Genomic DNA, 20,722 nt, shown 5'->3' on the forward strand with positions numbered 1-20,722 from the left:
CCTTGCTTCTTTTGATTGGTGAACCTTCTGACGAAGATTCCAATAGAGGATCTTGAGTATCCTCATCCAACAAATGTTTCCTTTTGACAGATGTATGATGAGCCTTGTACTAGATGACCCTTTCTTTCTTTTCCCATAAGTACCACCTATGTTACTAATGAGGTTTTCAAGAGCTATATCCTTCCATGGGTGACTGCCATGGACTTTAATTTCAACCATCTTTCATGCTTCTCTATGATGATGTCACAAGCTCTTGCTCCTAATGCTTCTTATGATGCCATGATGCATCCTATCATGATTCCTAATAGTTATACTTTACAACAGGAAAACTTGAAAAATAGAACTTGAAAAGAGCTAGGAGAGAAAGACTATCTCAATCATAATAGAGATCTTTTACTTCCTCTTTCTTGGACTTCTTCTTTTCAGCTTCCTCCACTTCCTCGGTGATATGGGCTTCTTCTCTTCCTCTTTTGTTATTGTCCTTCTTGATCTTAGGACAATCTCTTTTGTAATGCCCATATTCTTGACATCCATAGCATTGAATCTTAGCCATGTTCCTTTTCTTTTTCTGAGAACCAGACTTTCCAAATTTTCCCTTTCTTCTTGTCATTGTAGCATAAGCTTGATTTTGTTCACCTGATCCTACATCAGATTTTGCCTTTAGCCTAGATTCTTCAATCTTGCATAGTGACCATAGATCCTGGAATGGAGTAGCTTCTTTCTTCCCATAAATACTTGAAGTAAAGTTACCCCACTCCTCCGGTAGTGCATTTAGTACAACTGTAGTCATTTCTCTATCAGACATGACTTCTCCCAAATCTTGAAGTTGATCCCTGATTTCATATATCCTCATAAAGTATGAGGCTATTCCTTCTTCTTTCAACATCTTTAGCTTGTAGAGTTCTTGCCTTAATGAGATGACTTCTCCAACAATGCTTACAGAATACAACTCTACCAGCTTGTCATAGATTTCTTTTGAAGTTTCGAGTTTTGAAACATATGGAATGAGAGGATCCTTGATGGATTCTATGAGAATCCTTTGAGCCCTAACCTCCCCTTTCATATACTTCGCAAGCGCTTGAGCATCTTCCTTTGTTGGTTTAGTGATAGATCCTTTGACATGTTCTATAACCTCATTTTCAATGAGATTTAGATCTATCCTTTTCTTCCATGCAAGATAGTTAGTAGCCCCAACCAATTTGTTGCTTTCCTTGCAAAAATACATTTTGACGGATTCAGATGTGGACATAAATATACTTACTTGATAGATGCTCCTCCTTGCAGCTTCCTTGATGTTGATGATGATATAGAGAATAGAAAACTTCTCCTTGATGAAGAAAGTTTTCTTCAAGAATGATCCTTGATCCCACAGAGAGGGAGATTTCTTTGGATCCTTTGATGGTGATGTCTTTGATGATGATGATCAATGATGACTTCTTGATGATGTCTTCAATGGTAAGAACCTTACTTTAACGAGAGGGAGATTGCCAACGTTCTTGGTCTTGCTTCTTTAGAAAAGAACTTAATGTATAAGTCCTTCAACTTGACTAGGGTCTTTGAGGTCTCATGAGATGACTTGAGGATTCCAAGACTTCTTTTTAGTGTAAACTTCTTCTTGATAGATCTTGACTTCTAGATTCGCTTTGATGCCTTCCTTGAGATTTGAACCTTTAGTTTCCCTTCATAAGATGCCCTTCCTTGACTTTGTCACCTTAGCTGTGATACCATGTTGAGAAATCTAGGGCATTGCAATTAGGTGATTTTTCTATGATAGATAACTGCTTGTGAATGCTTTTCACGTCTTAGATTAGGATCTTCTTTTACTTATGTTATTATGGTGTTCTTCTTCATCAAACAATTACCAATGCATAAACCATAGAGACAAGAGACACACAATGTAGGCTATCAGCTAGGGCCAAAACCTCTCCCAATTGAGAGGAAAACCCAATCAAATTCTTCTTCTTATAGAGACTTCAATTGATGAATACCAAGACCAAGACCAAGACCCTTGACCTATTTGCCACTCCAAGACCAAGACACAAAGCCTCCTTGATGAGATTCTTCTTGCTTGAGTCAACAATAGTCAAACCTTTGCTTCTTCCTCCTTCTCGACTACCTTTCAAAATTCGGCTTCCTTTTCTCTGCTTCAGACTTGCACCCTATTTCGGCCTCCTTGGAAACCCTAGTTGCAACACATGTGAGAGATATATGGTGATTCAACCCCTTAATCTCCTTCGCTTGGACTGAATGGCTTTCTTCTCCAACTCGGCTTGATGAATTGACTTAAATACTTCTTGATTTGGCTTCTAGCATAGCAAGGAAACTTTGGCCCTTTTCTGTAGCAGTGACACTCCTTTTCTTCGCACGTGTGAGTGGAGATCAACCCTAAAATAGTCCCAAACAACCTCGCTCTTCCTTCCTTCCTTTCGCTGGCTATAAGACTCCTTTCTAAGTGTTTTTTGCACTCCTAATTGCAGACTTGCTTGACCAAAAATCTCTGCCTCAAATGAAAGCTGAGCTGCCCTATTTATAGTGGTTTTCTCATCAAATAAGTCGACTTGAGTGAGGGTGAGCCGACATGTCCTTTGGTGAAGATCATTTATTCCATCTTGTAGCTGACTTGAAGGAGATGCTTTTGCTTGGTCTTGGAGGGCCTTCTTATTCTTTTAATGACTCATACAAAAATGTAACATGCCCAAGAAGGGTCCTTCATACATGACATTGACTCAATTTGACTTTTATGACTTGATAACAAAACCTAAAGGTTCACAATGGGAACCTTAACTATAATAAAATTCCATGATCATGAAGCCCATGATTCAAGTACTACAAAAATAATTTTATTTTCTTCTTTACATCAATTACATAAAATCACAATTACACATGTCATTATGAATACCGAACCTAGTTACAGTTTTCAACAAATCGAATTGCCTCTAGAGGCTTCCGCACAGCCCCTGCTTCAACCTCACTGTAGCTATCTCTGCCTCTCTGCAAATGCACTCGCCGGATCTGGAAAGCTTCCTCCAACCTCACTGTCTCTGCTTCCTTACTGAAGCTCAAACTCTTCTGGTACTGCTGGCTCTCTGGAAAATTGAACTCTCCAAGGAAATTGAACTCTCCGTGGTTCTCACAAGTGTATTCTCCATCTACCCATCAACTTCTTCTTATAATCCTTTGTTGGATCTCCAATGACCAAGATTAAAACTTAATCAAGGGCCAAAATTAATTCCCTGTTGATCTGTTTGAGTTTCTAGATGATTCACACCTTATCTCAATTAATTCTGATTAATTAACCAATTTTCCTAAGTTTAGACTTACGAAACATAAAAATAGGTTAATAATATAATTAAGACACTTCTAGGTGGAATTTCCAGAAACGATTTCTGGGTTATGGAGATCTCATGTTTTTTAGCCTCTCCACAAAGTTTTGAGACTAGAACACCTTCGATGCTACAAAAACGAACACTCAACTCCCTCGACCATGGCTCCAACTTGAGCCTTCAACGGGCTCTCTAAAGATGGCTCATAATGTACACTATGTATATCATAATCCTCATGTTCATGCACATTTGTGTGCTTTTCTCCTTGGCCTTATTCACACTCTACTAGTCACTAGGAGTTTCATTTATCTCTTCCTTATGTTGACCATTTTCATCCATCAAACATGGATGCATAGGTGAATCACATGATTGCTTATACCCTTCAAGGGTGTTCTCATGAAATTCAATGGACTCAACTATAGTAGAAAAATCCATCTCATTCTCAACGGAATTATCAGAAGGAATCCCCTCTTGTTTTTCCCTATCATCTCTACCATTTTAACCGAGCATGAGTGATTAGGCTCCCAAGGTCTTGTGTAGTTGAAGCAAAGAATTTCCCTCCTTAATTGCTGCTTGTTTGATCCCTTGCATCCTTTTCTTTACAAACACCACTCAAGTGATTAGATGAACAAATTTTCTCCTTCCTCCTGTGGTCCTTACTCTGGTTGGAATTTCTTGTAACTTGCATCCTCATCAGTTCTTCCTTGGTTAACTGCCTCTTGAACAGTCTCATGTTTTGCTGAGCCAACCCTTTTGCTAGTTCATAAGCAACAAGTGAGATAATATGTTCCTTTCTCCAAATGGTCAACAACTTGGATTGAAGCTGCCTGCAATGGCATCGTGGTCACCCATAACTGAAGACAAAATAGTTTCGATGCTTGTTTTGACACTGTTCGGATGATGTTCCTTAACGTAGGCGAATAAGTGTTGAAACATTTGAAGAGTCAAATCATTGCACTCTAGATCAATCATGATGGCATATGATTTGACTTCGACCATGATTTTTAATATCTTGCATAGCTTCCCAAGTGTAGCATCCTCGATGTTATGCAACCCTTGAAAACTTTCTACTATTAGCCAGAAAAATTTCTTCATAATGTCATCATTGCAAGGAGGTATAGGTGGAGTTAACCTTATGATCTCGCTAAGACGGGAGGCAACTACAAGTCTTACCCCTCCACAAGGGTGCTCCAAGAACTCGTGTTGTATTAGGGGAAGCATTGATGGTTTTAGGGCCCAATTTAAACTCCTCCAATCTGATTGGTTCACCTTGGAAAAATGTGAGTCTAATTACTCCAATTTTTGAATGACATCCACTGTAATCTTCATTATCATCAAGTCTAATCGAAGTGCAAAGAACCTGTTTTCTATTTCCTGTTCTTTTTTCATATCCCTCCGGTGCTCCACCAGTAGAATAGCATGGAATCCTCTTGAGAAGGGTCTGTTGTTCTATCTTTTTCTTCGGTCTATAAAAGCATTACAGTCCAAAGAACCAACTAATGTATTGCTATGTTGATTCATGAGGTGTCTTAATCGCTTAACAAACTCCATTATTCACTGGCTCATCCTCAACTCCTAACAACATCCTCAACTCACTCTGGCTTAGTCATGCCAAAGCACCAATAACACATACCAACAACATACACAATATTCACTCATATACTTTGGCTTAATACTAAACACAAGGATCTCTACTCAGCTTTACATGGCATCAATGGACATCAACTGTACATGGTAACATCAACATTCCTTCACACTTATAACCACAAACCCTGACACAAGATAATGTAAGACAACTACAACAATAAGCTGACAATATAACTTTGCAACACCCACAATGTTAGACATACATAAACTCAATCAGACTTCTGACAAGTCTATCATAGTCTCCTTAACAACAACAATCCTTTATAACATTGGCAGTAGCTGTACATTCTCTGATCATGAATCTTTGTAGGCAATCTATAGCTAGTAGATCTTCTGGCCTCTACAACCAACAACAATAATTACTTTACATGCTCAACATTGTTAGATGAATGAAAGTCAACACTTTCACGACATGGGCCTAATGGCCTAATTACTGCTCAAATTAGCATGGGGCCTAAAGGGACTCCTTAAGGGACAACTAGATCAAGGGCAACAATGGAGACTTAGTCCACTGTCACCTCAACCTAGACTCCTTACACCGATGGGAGGAGACTCGGTATATGGAAAGTCACTTGTGAAGGATGAATCAACAAATGGATGTGAAGTGACCTTAATGATCCATTTCTTAGAAGGAGGTCAAGAATGGAGCTTGCTTGCTCTGTAAGTAAGCTACAAGGCTTTCTAGGAGAAGGAGGTGAGGATTTAAGGGTTGGATTGAGGGGATTCCCAATCCCTAAAATCCTTATTGAAATTGGTATCCCAAGTGGTTCTTGAGAACTTGACTTTTCCAAGGTATTGGACCATACGAGACCAAGTGAACCCAACGTAGGTTGAGGGGAGGGAGTTTAGCAACCAATGATGATCTTAACCCAGACAAGGAAGGGGCAAGGATGAAAACAAGAATTTCCACTTAAAGGTGTCAAATTGATCCTATGAGGTACTAGCCTAGGGAACACCAGGGAAAAGTTTGATCTCAGAGCTAGGGCTTGGGATATATCACAATCCCACCGTCGAAATTTCTTCAAATTTGGAGGAGACTTTGAAGACACACTAGTGCAGTAGAGGATCAAACTTTTTTTATGGCTACTTTGTCGGGAAAATGATACCCTAGGTGACCCAACTTGACTAGACCTAGAAGAGAGGGGAAAAGATGAAGAAAAATGTTCTTTGAGTGATCACGTATTTGTAGCATAGTTTTAAAATTTGGCCGATTCGAAACGGAAATGGCCGAGTTGATCCGTTTCACTGCCCAGAAATATGACTCGGTGGAGGAAACGGTTCGGGAGGCCGAGTCATGGCTGACTCGGCCGAGTCATTGAATGACTCGGCCGAGTCATGGCTGACTCGGCCAACTCGGCCGTTTCCACATCTACTCGGCCGAGTCATTAAATCCGGCCAGTCACCCAAAAAAACAGGGATTTTTCTAATTTTTTTTAACTTTTTAACATTTAGCTGATTGTTGGGGACTCCAAGGTGTTTTCTAAATTGGTTAAGTGCTATTTGGGGTCCATTCCCCTCTCCTAGTATTGATATGCTATTCAAATTTCATGGTAATGTTAAATTCTTAAAGTAAAAGTGACATTCTCCTTAATCTTCATTTTCATCCTTTTATTTAAATTTTTAACATTACCATGAAATGACTCAGGATGTTTGAGAATGGTTCCGGCCTCATTGGATTTCATATGGAGAAAGTAGAATTTTAGATTTCATTCAAAATCCAGCAGACTTATCAGTTTTTCAGGATTTCAGGATTGGAGGATTGCAATGTTTCCATTGAATTTTGTCATGTATTAGGGTATGGAACTCGTATTTAATCAAGAGCACCAATCCCTCTATGTACCTTGATGTTAGTGACATTGGTTGTCGAACTCTTCTGGGATTCGCTCCCAAACCAGGAGCTTCTGAAAATGTCACTCCCACTCCCGTTTTCGCTCTCGCTCCCCACTTTCGCTCCTGCTCCCAAGTAACACTGAGCCAGATGATGTTGGCAACTCTAGCATTTGCTAGTAGTACTGGTCACAGACTTTTGTTGTAGAGGCCATTTATAGCCTCTTTGGTTATGTGTTTTTGTTTTGATCTCTATATCAACATCGTGTATCTATTGGACAGTGCACTAGGTGCCATTTTGATATAATGGATATATTCACGAGCCTACTTTGATCATATGAGTCGATACCGAGTCGGAGTCGGAGTTTTAAAACATTGATTTGTAGACCAGTGCTTAATCCTTTGGGGAGAATGGAGTCTAGGAGAATGATGAGAAAGGACTTTGTTTCTCGGTCAAGGAGGCCTTAAGGACTACTCCGCTTGGCCTTTACGGCAAGAAGAAGTGACCTTAAGGATTTTACACTTCTCTTTTCAAAAAGAGATGGCTTATCAAGATAAATTCAATGGTATAATTATCCCTAGGAGTTTTCATTCAACATAGCCCATACATTGAGAGATGCTATATAGAAACAATAATTCCACAATTTCGCAATTATGTAATTTAACAATTAGCCCTAGTATAGGAAAATCCTTTTCAATGCACATGACAAAGTAAAACAAGAATAGCATTAAATGTGTGTACTTACATGTAAGAGAACATATCCAATCCAAACATCAAAATTCATCCATGCTCCAATCCATCCTCCACAAAAAAGTGTGAAATTCTCAAGAGAGAAGAATGATCCAATCCAAAGTGATGATGCAAATGAATTCATGTTTCCTATTTATACACTCATTAGGAGTTCGAATTACCTAATTTGAGCCTACATTAGCCCATCAACTAAAATAATGTGCAAATAACTATCTATTGGTGATAAGCCCACCAAACTAGCTTATAAATAAAATAATAAGCCTCCCAAGAGGCCAGTTGAACTCCATAAGTGCCAAAATGATGAGTTGGACATCGAAAAGTAATGGACAAGGGGTTGGCCCCTTGTTCTCCACATAATAAACCTATGGTTATCCCAATGGCTATGGGGGCACACAAATGACCTCATGGGTTTCCAAGTAAGTCGAAGATGCTTGTGGACCATCTGTAAGGGCTTAGATGATGGTGTTAGTGATGCCACATCAACATACAAGTCCTGGGTCATTTTCCAAGTGCATGGTACATCTGTGGGGTTGGTGAACCTGGTGCATTTTCCTCGTCCAATAGGTGAATCTCGAGCAATCTCTGAACATCTTTGGGGATCCATGGAGTGCTGTCTACTGCTGTGGAGGCCCATGGATCTCAACACACACCCTACATGTGCCAATGTAGCCCTCTAGAGGGTTAGGACCTCGTATAGGGAGACCAAACCCAAGATGGAGACCACCTGCAATCTCGCATAAGATCCAATGCGTCCCCTTGCTTTCCAGTACAACAAGTCATCAAGGAAATCGAGTAAAAGAGCTTACAAACCATGGGCAACAGGTGGGAACTTCATAATGGCCTGCCCTTCCATAATGGGCTTTGGCATGTGCTAATGTCTCCCAACTCCAAATGGGGTTATTCAAGTATCCCATTAGGTGGTTTATACTCCTAAACGAGATAATATGTCTCCAAGGTACATCCTTTAAAAGGTGGTGGCATGTGAGAAAGAGATGAATGGAGTAGGGAATTAAAAGGGGCAACCTTGGGCCACATGCTAAGGTACAAAGGTAGCTAGTAAAAGGGAAGCCCGTACTTGGGTATATAATGTATAAGAGGGAGAAATCGTGGTACATGAGGTGCCCTGAGCTTGATTTTTCCACCCTTCTTTATATGCCTTTTGTCTCTTTTTGATTTTTCTTCAATTAACTACTCGGGGCTCAAGCGGCAAGAGCATGATGTGTGACATATAACAGTGGATACCCCTTTTAAGGTAGGGCTGTTCATTGCCCACTAGGGGTTGGGACAATCATGGGTTCCTATATGATGAAGGAGGCTCATAGAGCCTGTAGAAACCAGGGTGATGGCCATGATGATGGGGTAGAGCTCATGTATTGGCTTTTGCCCACGTGCTGAATGTGCTTGTCCCGACCATCTTTTGCATTTTGTGGTACATTTCCTGTTGAATGTGGCTAATTATGATTATACTTTTTTTAGCTGCATCAACCTCCGGGGCATCATTGCAGGCCTGACCCAAGTGTGGGCAAGGGGAGGGAGAAGGCTAACCCTATGTGGACCTAGTGGAAGAATGTGGACCCAGGTGGGAGAAATGGTGAATGGGTTTATAATGAGTGAAAAGGGAGCAATATATGTGGATGAGGGTGTGAGAATTTCTGAATTTACACATCAGAAATCCTATTGCAATCATTGGTTTATCATCTCCTACTTGTTCTTTATATTCAACAAGTTATTTAATTACTTAAACAATGACGAAAACATTATTGCAGCTTACACATACATACAGATCATGAACTGAAATAAATTGAGACAATCACACAAGGGACACCGTTATTTTTGGACAATCATCCCCAGAAAGACCCAATTCGGTAAAACTGGTGCAACATATAGAGGGTTTGTATTGTTAAGCAGATTTTTGAATACAACTAGGGTGCCAAATCCGGCTCACCCAACATAGAATAAACCTGGCAGAAGTACCTCTATCTAGAGACAGATATTTTGGCAATCCAACAACTGGATGGTCAAACTCCACAGATGACAACTGTTGTTCCCAATGCTAGGCAACGATGGCTGCTCCAAGCTCTGCGCTAGAACTGCGTCACCTCCTCTAGGAGCTGCGTCATCCTCCCAGTGAGCTTTCCTTGCTCAGAAGTCGATATGCTGAACTGCTGCTCTCTCTGCCCCATAGAAAACCCCAACGCTGCCTCTAGGGAACTGTGTTAGCCTCTCTAGCTTCTGCGTTAGTCCCTCTAGCTTCTGCATCAGCCCCACTAGCTTCCGCGTCACCCTCTTTGGAGCTGCGTTGTCTCTCCTCCTGTTGCTCTTCCTCTTTGTTATGTATCCTTGACCTTGGACTGAAGTTCCTCTGCCGAACTGCCCCTCCCATTGCAACTCAGATCACTTAGCTTGACTTTCTCAGCAAACCACGCCCTAGAAAAATTGAACTCTTTGATCTCTTGGTGTATCTCCAATTGACCCTCAAGCCTCCTCTTATACTTTTCTTGTTGATGAATCAACGGCCGTGATCTAATCTCTAATCAATGGCTAAGATTAAAATAGACTTGATCTTTGTTTCTTAGAACCTTCTCACCCATATTTTTATTAATGCCCATTAATATTTTTATTTTCGTATGTTTAGACTTAGGAAGTCATTAAAATTATTAATTATTTTAATAACTCCTCATCTGGGTAGAATTTCTCCAAACGATTTCTGGGTTCTGGAGATCTCATGTGTTCTAGCCCCTCCACAAAATTTCGGAGCTAGAGCACATCCGATGCTACCCAAAATTAGCAGAGGGAGTGGGACCACGCAACCAAAATCAAGGTTTCCCATGAAGTATCATCCCTAAAGCCAAATGGCCAATGAAAGAGATCGCACATGACTAGAATCTAAGGTTAACATCCAAAATGGGTTCTAGGGTACAAAAACACAGACCTAACCCATTCTTTTTGCTGAATTCCCCCATTAATCCATGCCCAAAAGTATCCATGATAAGCAAACTATAACACTCAATTACCAAATGACAATGCATATATTAGGTTCGGGAGGCCCACCTTCAAACATACGATCATGGCAGATGGGTGAGGGACCACATGGCTGGCTCAGGTGGCAGAGAAATGGCACAATGAGTTAGTTGGTGGCTGCAAGGGGTTGTTGGCAACCAACTGAGGACCATCTTGGAGAAATTTTTTCTTCTAGGGATATCAGCCACAAAATGGTGGTAACATCTCGCTCCAACTGGGATGTGATCTCTCGAAGAAGTGGACGAAGCTATTCAAACGGGAGGTCACGAGAACTCCAACAATCTCTTGGTTACTGTAGACCTGTTACTTGCACATATCAACGACTACACCCACGTGGAAACATGTTTTTTTACGGTGTCTTATGATCACCCATGCTTAGTGTTAGGCCGTAAAATCAACAAAAAATTAAAATATGAAAATTTTAATTTAAATGTATCTAATCTACCATGAGAAATATCATATGAGGTTAGTTCTAATGCAAAATCAACATGCGATGCATCCTACTCTAACATGCATAACATACAATGTCAAGTGCTAGGTATAATCATAGACCCAATGCAACCAACATGTCAATTGATCAATACAAGAATGCATGCTTCCATGATTATTTTTGCAGCGCACCTGACAATACAAATGGGAATAATGATATGAGGGGTTGTGAGGGTGGGAGGTGGGAAAACAAGAGACCCATATGCCATAGAAAGGAACCTTGGAAGAAGGAAAAGACACTAGTCGAGAGGATTGGATTTGATCCTCCAACCAGGGAATGGAAATGTCAATGACCAAGTATATGAATCTTTGATGAAGAACTATCTCGGGCCTATCATCCTTAAGGTTGGAAGGAGTGAAAGACTCAGACATGTTTAGGATGATGCTATTTTGGTCATTGGGAAAACAAGAAGTGGACTCATCATTGTATTTGGGGAAACACCATGATTCTTGGTTCTTCATAGGGGAAAACAACTCTTCATCAAGACTAGAATGAACATCATCACAACAATCTATTTCCAGGGCAGGGGAGGAACGCTCAAACATGAAGAAAAACCCTTTATCGGTGGCATGGCCTATGGAAGCATCTTCCTCAATTTCTTCTATATTAGAATCATCAGAATTTCCCACAATCTTGGAAGGCTCTTCTTTGATTGAATCATCTTGGAACATAAAGAAGAGACCTTTCCAACCACTAGGAAGGGCTTTATAAGGACCAACATTGTTATTCAGAAGGGGCAGAGCATTTTCTTCTTCCCTGAGCTCATTCTTATGGACTTGAGAAACCATGGGGTCTTCATTTCTATAATCATACCCAATTCCCCAATCAACAGCCCAAAAGTCACTCGTAGATTCTTCGTTTATTTGACTATCATGATCTTCCTCAGAATCCTCCCATTCTTCACTATATATTTGGTGTTGGTTAGGATGCCATTCATTCTCTTCTTTAGATAGGGAGGACTTTTCCTCCTTCATTCGTTCCCGAAGAATGATCTCCAAGGTATTTACTACATGATTTTGATAAAATGCCTCAAGAAGAAGGTCATCGATAGGACTCTCTTTATATTCATTCTTTGTGTTACAGAGCCTTTTCGATTGCTCACAATAGTAGGAGAAAATATCTTGGGAGTTATATGTGGCTATCAGTTTCATGCAAGACTTTTCATATTCCATCATCCATTCTTGCAATGTTTGAAGGCTCTCGGGGTTGAGATCTTCCTCATTATCCTTAGAGGACATGCTTTCCAATTCACGGGGCTCTTCTTTGGCACCATCCTTTAGGTATGCATCAATAAGACATTCTTCCTCAAGCTTAAAACCATATTCAATAACTTCCTCCTCTCGAAGGGCCACATCTAACATTTGGCATATATCTTCATGAGATTGGAAACTTGACCCTTCATGTAACAAGAAGTGCGTAGTCAACATTGGAAGAGAAAGAATGCTTTTAGGTTCACATGACTCAAGCCAATCAGTGTTTGGGGCAATGGATAAGACAAATAATTCCATTTGGTCACCATTATGAATATAATTCATACAAAAATAATAAATATAAATATAATAATAATAATTAATAACTAATTAACTAATGGTTAGTTAGTTAGTAATGAAGAGGCATGTCTTAGAGACATGACTATTCATGAAGGGCACCTGCCAAGGGTATATAAGCAGACCCTCATTCTCATTTGTAATCATCTCATATGTAACAAATAAAATATATAAATAATATAAATGTAATGTAAATGATAATAATCATAATTAATTATTAGTTAAATAGTAATTAGGTTGAAGAGGCATGTCTAAATGAGACATGACTCTTCATGAAGAGACACTTGCTTGGTATATAAGCAAGCCTCTCGTTCTCTTTGTAAATCATTAATCATTCTCATTTTTATTCACATATTTAATATAATATTTATATCCTCAATGGATAATTTCATATTCCAAGTCTTTTGGAGTAATTAATTTATAGAAGGAACTTTGTTCGCTTCATTTGGTATCAGAGCAGTTCGGTCCTCTAGGTTGCTTAACCGGTGCATAGAGCTCGTTCTCCGGTCCAGGTCTTTGGCTATCGAAATTCATCAACCTTGTTGCCGTACAATTGAAACATTTTGCTCAGAATTTGGGAGTTTTTTGCTTTTCTCCATTTTTCTAGGCCTTTGGCCATAAAAAAAAATTAACCAAAAAAATTAATATAAGTAAATAAAAAAAAGAAGAAGAAAAAGAAAAAAAAAGTAAAAGAAAACAAAACGGATACAAAATCTCATACCAGGTATATTTAAAACTTTTTACGTGGAGAAGCCCGTGGTTTTAAAAACAACCCATCGTAACTGCCCATAGTATTTAAAAAAGTTAGAAAAAAAAAACGAAAAACAAAAAACAAAAAACAAAAGGAATATGTTTTACTTTTTACGTGGAGAACATTTTAACGGAGGTTTTAAAAAAAACCCATGGTAATAGCCCATGGTATTTTAACTTCGTGACCGTGTCGTATGAAAAAATGTGACCTTTATATTTATTAAGTGGGGTGACATTTAAAATTTATCAAGGAAGTAATTAAGTATATAAAAAAAGGGACCAATTTATTATTTAAAAAAAAAGAAGTGAAACTATTATTATTATAAGATAATAAAGTTATTTTGAAAAGGGGTCTTAATATAAAGAAATACATACATATATAGAGGGCAACAATATAAAGGAGTATTTTTTTAATAAAAGGGTATTCAAGTTTTTAACAATCCACATTAAAGGAGAATATTTGAAAAAGATATATAAAAAATAAAGGAATTACTTAAAAAAAATAATTAAAAAAAATAATCCCAAGTTCATCTTAACAAAGTAAAAATGGAGTCAACCGTTGACGATAAAGAAATTGAGTGTAGTCCAAAAATGAGAGATGAAAGGTTTCCTGAAACCTTTGGTAAATATGTTGATACATTATTTCAAATCAAAGGATCACTCGCAGGAAGAGACATCATAATCTCTATCTGTCTTGCTGAAAGAAGTAATTATGTTAGTCCTAAATGTGCTAACCAATTGGTGATTCCTGAATCAAATATAGTTGAAACAAATAGTTTTGGCAAACAATATGATATAAGCAATTTACACCTAAATATTGGAGATTATACTTTTACCTCAAAATTCACCGTGAAAACCAGTGTTGATAATATCGCCGAAATATCGGCGATATTCGGAAATATCGCGATATTTTCGGCGAGCCGAAATATCGCCGCCAAAATATCGCGATATTTTCCTGTTTTAAAAATCTCGCGCGATTTCCGATATTTCGGCGATATTTCCTAAAATATCGCGCGACGAGTGAAAATATCGCCGGCGAGGTTAAAAAGTTAAAAACAGTCCGCGCGCGCTGTATAAAATGATTTTTGGGTTTTTTCACGTCATTGTTTTTCTGAGAGCTGGAGCCGCCGGAACGTGGTCGCTGCGAAGGAGGGTTTGGTCGCTGCAAGTGCCAAGAACAGGTATGAATGGCATGCCATTAAAATTTTAAATAAACTGCAGCATGACTGCGTAGCAGTGAAGCGGCAAGCCTCTATTGCTCATGAACTAAGGGAGGTCTGCAACTCTGCACAATTCGTTTTTTTCTAATTCTTTTAAACCCTCTATAGCAAATCCAATTCAAATTCTATCCAACTCTGATTTTATGCCAAATTTGTTTGAGGAAGACTTGTTGAAGATTCCCTTTCAAGTTCCCCGAATCTGAAGCGATTTTATTTGATTCATGTTGAAATTCGGTGAATTTCGAATTTCGACCATGAAGTTCATCAAATCCACTAACACTGCCCCTCAGACCTGGCCTGGCACCTAAGCCGAAGTAAGTCTGTGTTAACAATTTTAAACAATATTAACAATTCAACAAGATATTAGATCTTAGGATTATGATGTGTGAGTGAGCTTATTAAGTGAAGATTTGAAACTTTAGAGATTATGGAAGTTTGGAACTTAAGAAAACACAATGTTAGATCTCCTTAAGCAATATTACCAACTTGCCAATAAGCTCTCCAATGATAGAGCATTAACAAACATCAGGAGCCTTTATGCAATTTTATGTTCCAATGACATTAGATGAGCAAGAGAAAAACTACTAGGACAGCAGTAGCTAATCTTATACGAAAGATGCCAAAACAGTCACAATTTATCCCCTTCTCTTGATTTAAATGAGAGCATTTCTTATGAAATACAAACAGTGAGAAAATGCCTATACATGCAAGATATGAATGCTTATGCCACTGTTATATATCAGACCTTAAGATGCACTTCAAAAGTTAACAGTGCAGGTCCCCAGCTTCAAGAGATGTTTCTCAAAGCAACTTCCAAAAAGACATCATAATGTGTGGATGCTGTAACTCCAATTTAAAACACAATGAAAAGAAAGGGGGAGGTAACATGGCAAGAATATGGGAATGCTCGAGAATAATCCAAAAACACACATGCTAAAATATTGAATCCAGAGAAAACTGAATGAAGCATTCACAATGAAACAGCTTGACAGATTCTTGTTTTTTAAGACATCGATAGCAATAACACGATAGTCGACACCTGAAGCTGGAATAGACCACTGACTCATCCTATTAGAAATTTATATTCATCAAGTTAAGAACAATGTACCTTTTGCACTCAATCCCAAATTGTTTGATAGGTTGACCGTTGAACATTTAGATTTTCTACCCAAAGTCTAGATTTGGTGGCAGCAAGATGCCCTGTGCTATGGATGTTCATTTGATTTTATCTCGCCCAATTATTGGATAAAAGAATAATCTGCCTATTTGCTAGATGTTCTTCTCACTAATATTCTGTAAGGCGAAGTGAAGCTTGGATGCCCACAACGTAAGTCTTATGGTTGGTGGAAGAATGATTTACTTATTTTGTGTGAGATTTTCTTGATCTTAGATGTTCTATGAAGTTAAGTTACTAATTCCAATTTTTTTTTGGTGCTGTAGGTTTCCTTTTGAGTTAGCCCACTACAAAATACAAATATGCCAAAAAACTTGGACCCATTTTGGGAGTATGGGATCCCTGATGGTGGGACAAATCGTGCATATCTTGCATGCAAATTGTGTGGGACCAAGATGACAGGTGGGGTTACACGACTGAAATACCATCTTGCTAGACTCACTGGACATGATGTTGGCATTTGTACAGTTTCTAGTTCGGAGCTTATACAAAAAGCTCTTGAGGCAATTGAAGAAAAGGACAGAAAGAAGGAAGAGGCGGAAAGAAACAAAGCTGAACGTGCAGGTAGATCTTTCGGGATATCTTCTCCTGATTTTGATGTTGAGGGTAGTGGCCCTACTGGCCCTAGTGGGAGGGGCTCCACAACTGGCACACCATCACATGCTAGCGCTACTGCTAGTGTGAATGCGAGGTCATCATTTTTTGTTCCACGAACAGGAGCTGGAGCACAACCTGGCATAAAATCGCTTGTTAAAAAAAAGGAGAAGCAAGAAGCAGATAGAGTCATGGGGAGGTGTATTTTTTGGAGCGACTTACCTCTCAACATCACAAAAACCAATCCATTTTGGCAACCAATGTGTGATGCTATTGCTGTTGTGGGCCCAGGGTACAAAAGTGCCACATATGAGGAGTTGCGGGGGCCAATTCTTCAAGCAGAAAAACAGGACATCAACTCTAGATTGGCGGAGTTGAAAAAGACATGGGAAGTCACTGGATGCACAGTGATGTCTGATGGTTGGACAGATAGGAAGGGTAGGACCCTTCTAAATTTCTTGGTACATTATCCTAAAGGTACCATGTTTATTAAATCGTTGGATGCATCAGAACATATCAAAGATGCAGCAACGATATGTGAGTTGTTAGATGGGTTCATTCGGGAGATTGGTGTGCAGAATGTGGTGCAAGTCATAACAGACAATGCAGCTAATTATGTGTCTGCCGGCAAAATGCTTATGGAGAGGCATCCCACATTGTTCTGGACTCCATGTGCAGCGCATTGTCTTGATTTGTTGCTTGAGGATATGGGGAAACTCTCCTTCATCAAGGAGGCAGTTGATATGGCTAGGAGCATCCCCAAGTTTATTTATAACCATGCTTTTGTTCTTAGCCTTATGAGGAGGTTCACTAGAAACAAGGAGTTGCGGCGTCCTGCCATCACACGTTTTGCCACAACCTTTATTACTCTTCAGTCTTTGCTTCGATGTTAGTTCGAGTTGAAGCAAATGTTTGTGTCTGATGATTGGCGTAATTGTAGATACAACAGGAGACCTGATGGGAGAGCCATTGCAAAAATGGTGTACTCTGAGACATTTTGGCGTGGAGTACAAGAAGCATGTGCAGTTAGCGAACCTATAGTAAAGGTTCTTAGATTGGTGGATGGAGAGAAGCCTGCAATGCCTTATTTGTATGAGGGCATGGATAGGGCCAAGGAGGCCATTCGTTCCTATTATGCAGACAAGGGTTCTGCTGGCCTTGATAGGCAGATGATGTTATGGGATGTGATCGATAGTCGGTGGACAGGGATGCTTCATCGACCCATTCATGCAGCAGCACTCTTCCTCAACCCTGCATTTTCATACAAATGCAACTTTGATTTTGATGGCGAGGTGATGGAAGGGCTCCATTCCTGTATTCAGAGGATGGTACCTGATTCTAAGCTTCGTAGCAAAATCAAGCGCGAGGTACAGTGTTATCAGGATTGTGTTGGCCTATTTGGCTTTGATGATGCCATTAGGGAAAGGGCCCTCTTCATGTCACGTAAGTGACAAGTCATCACTCATTAGAAATTAGAAATTTGAATTTAATTATGTTTTAACTTTTAACTTTTAACTTTTAAGTTTTTGAATTTTTTATTTCATTATTTTGTTGTAGATATTTGGTGGCGAAGCTATGGTGCAAGGGCACCAAATTTGCAAAAATTGGCTATACGAATCTTGAGTCAAACATGTAGCTCTTCGGGGTGTGAGCGCAATTGGAGTGTATTTGAGAAAATACACGCCAAAAAGCGCAACAGGTATAACTTTGAACTCAAGCCTTCAGTTGAGCAATTACACTTATTGTAATTTTTAATTTTTAATTTATGACCTTCAAGTGTCAAGAGTCAAGAGTCAAGACTCATTACTTGACACTCTTGCAGGTTGGAGTTCGCACGCCTCAACGATTTGGTGTATGTGCATTACAACATCCGACTTCGAGTGAGGCAAATCGAATCACCAGTGGATCCAGATGCCATTTCCTTAGACAATATTGATGTATTGTCTCCGTGGAGGGTGGAGTCTCAGGAGCCCATATTGGAGGAGTCACCTTCATGGTTAGAGCCAGTGGCAGATGATCCATTAGAGCAGGGGCAGCAAGAGGAGGACTCGGAGTCAGAGGAGCAGCAACACTTAGAGGAGGAGCAGGAGGAGGAGGACACTGCGGGAGCATCAACATCAACACCATCTGCTATAGATATAGGAGAGCATAGCTCCATGCCTAGCACTCATTATTTGACATTAGGTGCAGAGGCAGTGTCAGGGCCTTCTACTACTAGGGGCAGGCCTGGCAAACAGCCCATCATGTTTTCCCGTAAAAGGGGGAGAGGGCAGTAGATAGATAGTTGCTAGTTTTATTTGTTATGCTACATGTAACTCATGATGATGAGATACTTTTATTATTATGTGATGTTATTTTGTATTGGTTCTCCACATTTGAGTCCTTGAATGGACAATTATCAGGGATTAGCACGATTTGGTATCGCCTTTGATATATCATTTCTATTTGACATCATATATATCAGTGTTTTCTTCATATTTATGTGCCAATGTGTTTATTTCATGTTGTCATTGCTTTATATGTTTAAAAATCTGAAAAAATGAATATATTATGCATTTTTTATGCTTGCCGATATTTGCCGATATTTTGCCGATATTTTCGCCGATATTGCCGATAAGATATTTTTTGGACCCTCGCCGATATTTTCCCGATACTGATATTATCAACACTGGTGAAAACCTTACGTTTTGACGATAGTGACATTGACAGTGACATTGTTTTGGGGTTACCTTGGATGGAAACTCTAGGTTCCTTTATTCTAAATACAAAGAAGAAGTTTTTAACATTTTCTTACAAGAAGAAAATAACGCTCCAAGATTTTACACTAAAACCAAATTCAGTAACACCAGAAGATATCTCAGATATTTCAAAAGTAATGTCTCAAGAAGGTAGAAAGGTATTACAAAATATGCAAAAAGAAATTGACAAAATCATTGTTGACAAAAATGAAGAAGTTTCTCGATTTAAAAACCATAGCAAAAAATTATTGTCGCAAATTAAGAAACTTAAGAAGTATAAGAAGTCATTAGAAAACAAGGTACAACAACTTATTGAGAAAGAAGCATCAAATGTAGGAATTCAAGTTGATGACAAAACAACAAATACCGATCAAGTGAATATGACAACTCAAGAAGACAAGTCAGTTAAAGAAATGACACACTTAGATGTTGCAGTTTAGACAATGAACATCCCAAGTGAATGTTCCATAACCATCTCAACAACATCTTTGCCAGAAGAAAATATAAAAATTGGCACATGCCCAGTAAGGAGAAATCAAACCAAAAAAGTTCCATATCGGCATCCGAATCATGAGAATAGACGAATCAACCATGCTACATATTTGAACCAGTCAAAACCAAGACAACAAATTAATGTTTCAGAGAATAATGACGTAACATCAATTCCGTCTTATGCTGAGAAGTCGTTACAAAATTTTAGTGATCAGAATGATATACAGAAGATTAATCTCGGATGGTCTGATCCCTTTTCAATGCGACAATTTTGTTTGTCACTAAGAAGATCATATCAGCTTGTATCGACGAAGATGACTGTTCTGAGACAGAAAGACTTTCGAAGTAGAAAAAGAGATCAAGCCTTTTTCATCGACAAGCTTTGAGGACAAAGCTCTTCGAGGAAGGATGCAATGTAACGAATAAAATATATAAATAATATAAATATAATGTAAATGATAATAATAATAATTAATTATTAGTTAAGTAGTAATTAGGTTGAAGAGGCATGTCTAAATGAGACATGACTCTTCATGAAGAGACACTTGCTTGGTATATAAGCAAGCCTCTCATTCTCTTTGTAAATCATTTTTCATTCTCATTCTTATTCACATATTTAATATAATATTTATATCCTCAATGGATAATTTCATATTCCAAGTCTTTTGGAATAATTAATTTATAGAAGGAACTTTGTTCGCTTCATCATATCTTACATCAATTTAATATACAATATTCAATATAAAATTACATGTCTTACTATGGACATTTACATCTTTGAAGTATTTTAAAGATTTCGATTGCGTATACGACTTTTGGTTGTTACAGCTTCCGCTGTGTATACGACTTTTGGTCGTTACATTGGTATCAGAGCCAAATTGGCAGATCCCCACCTTTGGCCATCAACTTGTCGTCGCAACTAAAGCTTTTCTCCATTTTCGGTCAGGCCCTTGGCCACTTTAAAAAAAAAAGGAATTGGAAAAAATATTATAAAAGAAAAGAGTTGTAAAAACAGAAACAGTATCATTTGATTAAAATAATAATAATAATAAGGTCTTTGGCCATTGACATTTCAACGATTCTAGTAAAAAAATAGTCCGATGTAAATTTTGAAGGAGGACATTCATATATATAAAAAGGTTCTACAT

At 38.7% G+C, this 20,722-nt stretch overlaps 2 protein-coding genes across 2 annotated transcripts in view; both read left to right on the top strand.

Moving 5' to 3' along the window:
- The window catches only part of LOC149233367 (uncharacterized), a 300,157-nt gene that overhangs the window by 141,204 nt on the left and 138,231 nt on the right, over positions 1–20,722 (top strand). The gene's annotated exons all lie outside the window — the stretch shown is intronic.
- On the top strand, positions 14,482–20,497 carry LOC149233368 (uncharacterized). Its single transcript, XM_089376901.1, has 3 exons — positions 14,482–14,537; positions 16,017–16,821; positions 20,403–20,497. The coding sequence occupies exons 2-3, from the start codon at positions 16,053–16,055 to the stop codon at positions 20,495–20,497; spliced, it is 864 nt and encodes a 287-aa protein (XP_089233027.1). The 5' UTR covers positions 14,482–14,537; positions 16,017–16,052.

This window comes from Pinus tabuliformis, chromosome J (genome assembly GCF_031772625.1).
Source record: "Pinus tabuliformis cultivar Carrire ecotype Pingquan chromosome J, CPIR1, whole genome shotgun sequence".
NCBI classification, from domain to species: Eukaryota; Viridiplantae; Streptophyta; class Pinopsida; order Pinales; family Pinaceae; genus Pinus; species Pinus tabuliformis.

Bases quoted from the DNA above. Each gene is read 5' to 3' on its own strand.
- LOC149233368 (XM_089376901.1), top strand. From the start codon at position 16,053: ATGCCAAAAAACTTGGACCCATTTTGGGAGTATGGGATCCCTGATGGT. The intron at 16,822-20,402 runs GTACCATGTTTA...TGGTTGTTACAG, and splicing joins CTTGGTACATTATCCTAAAG to CTTCCGCTGTGTATACGACT.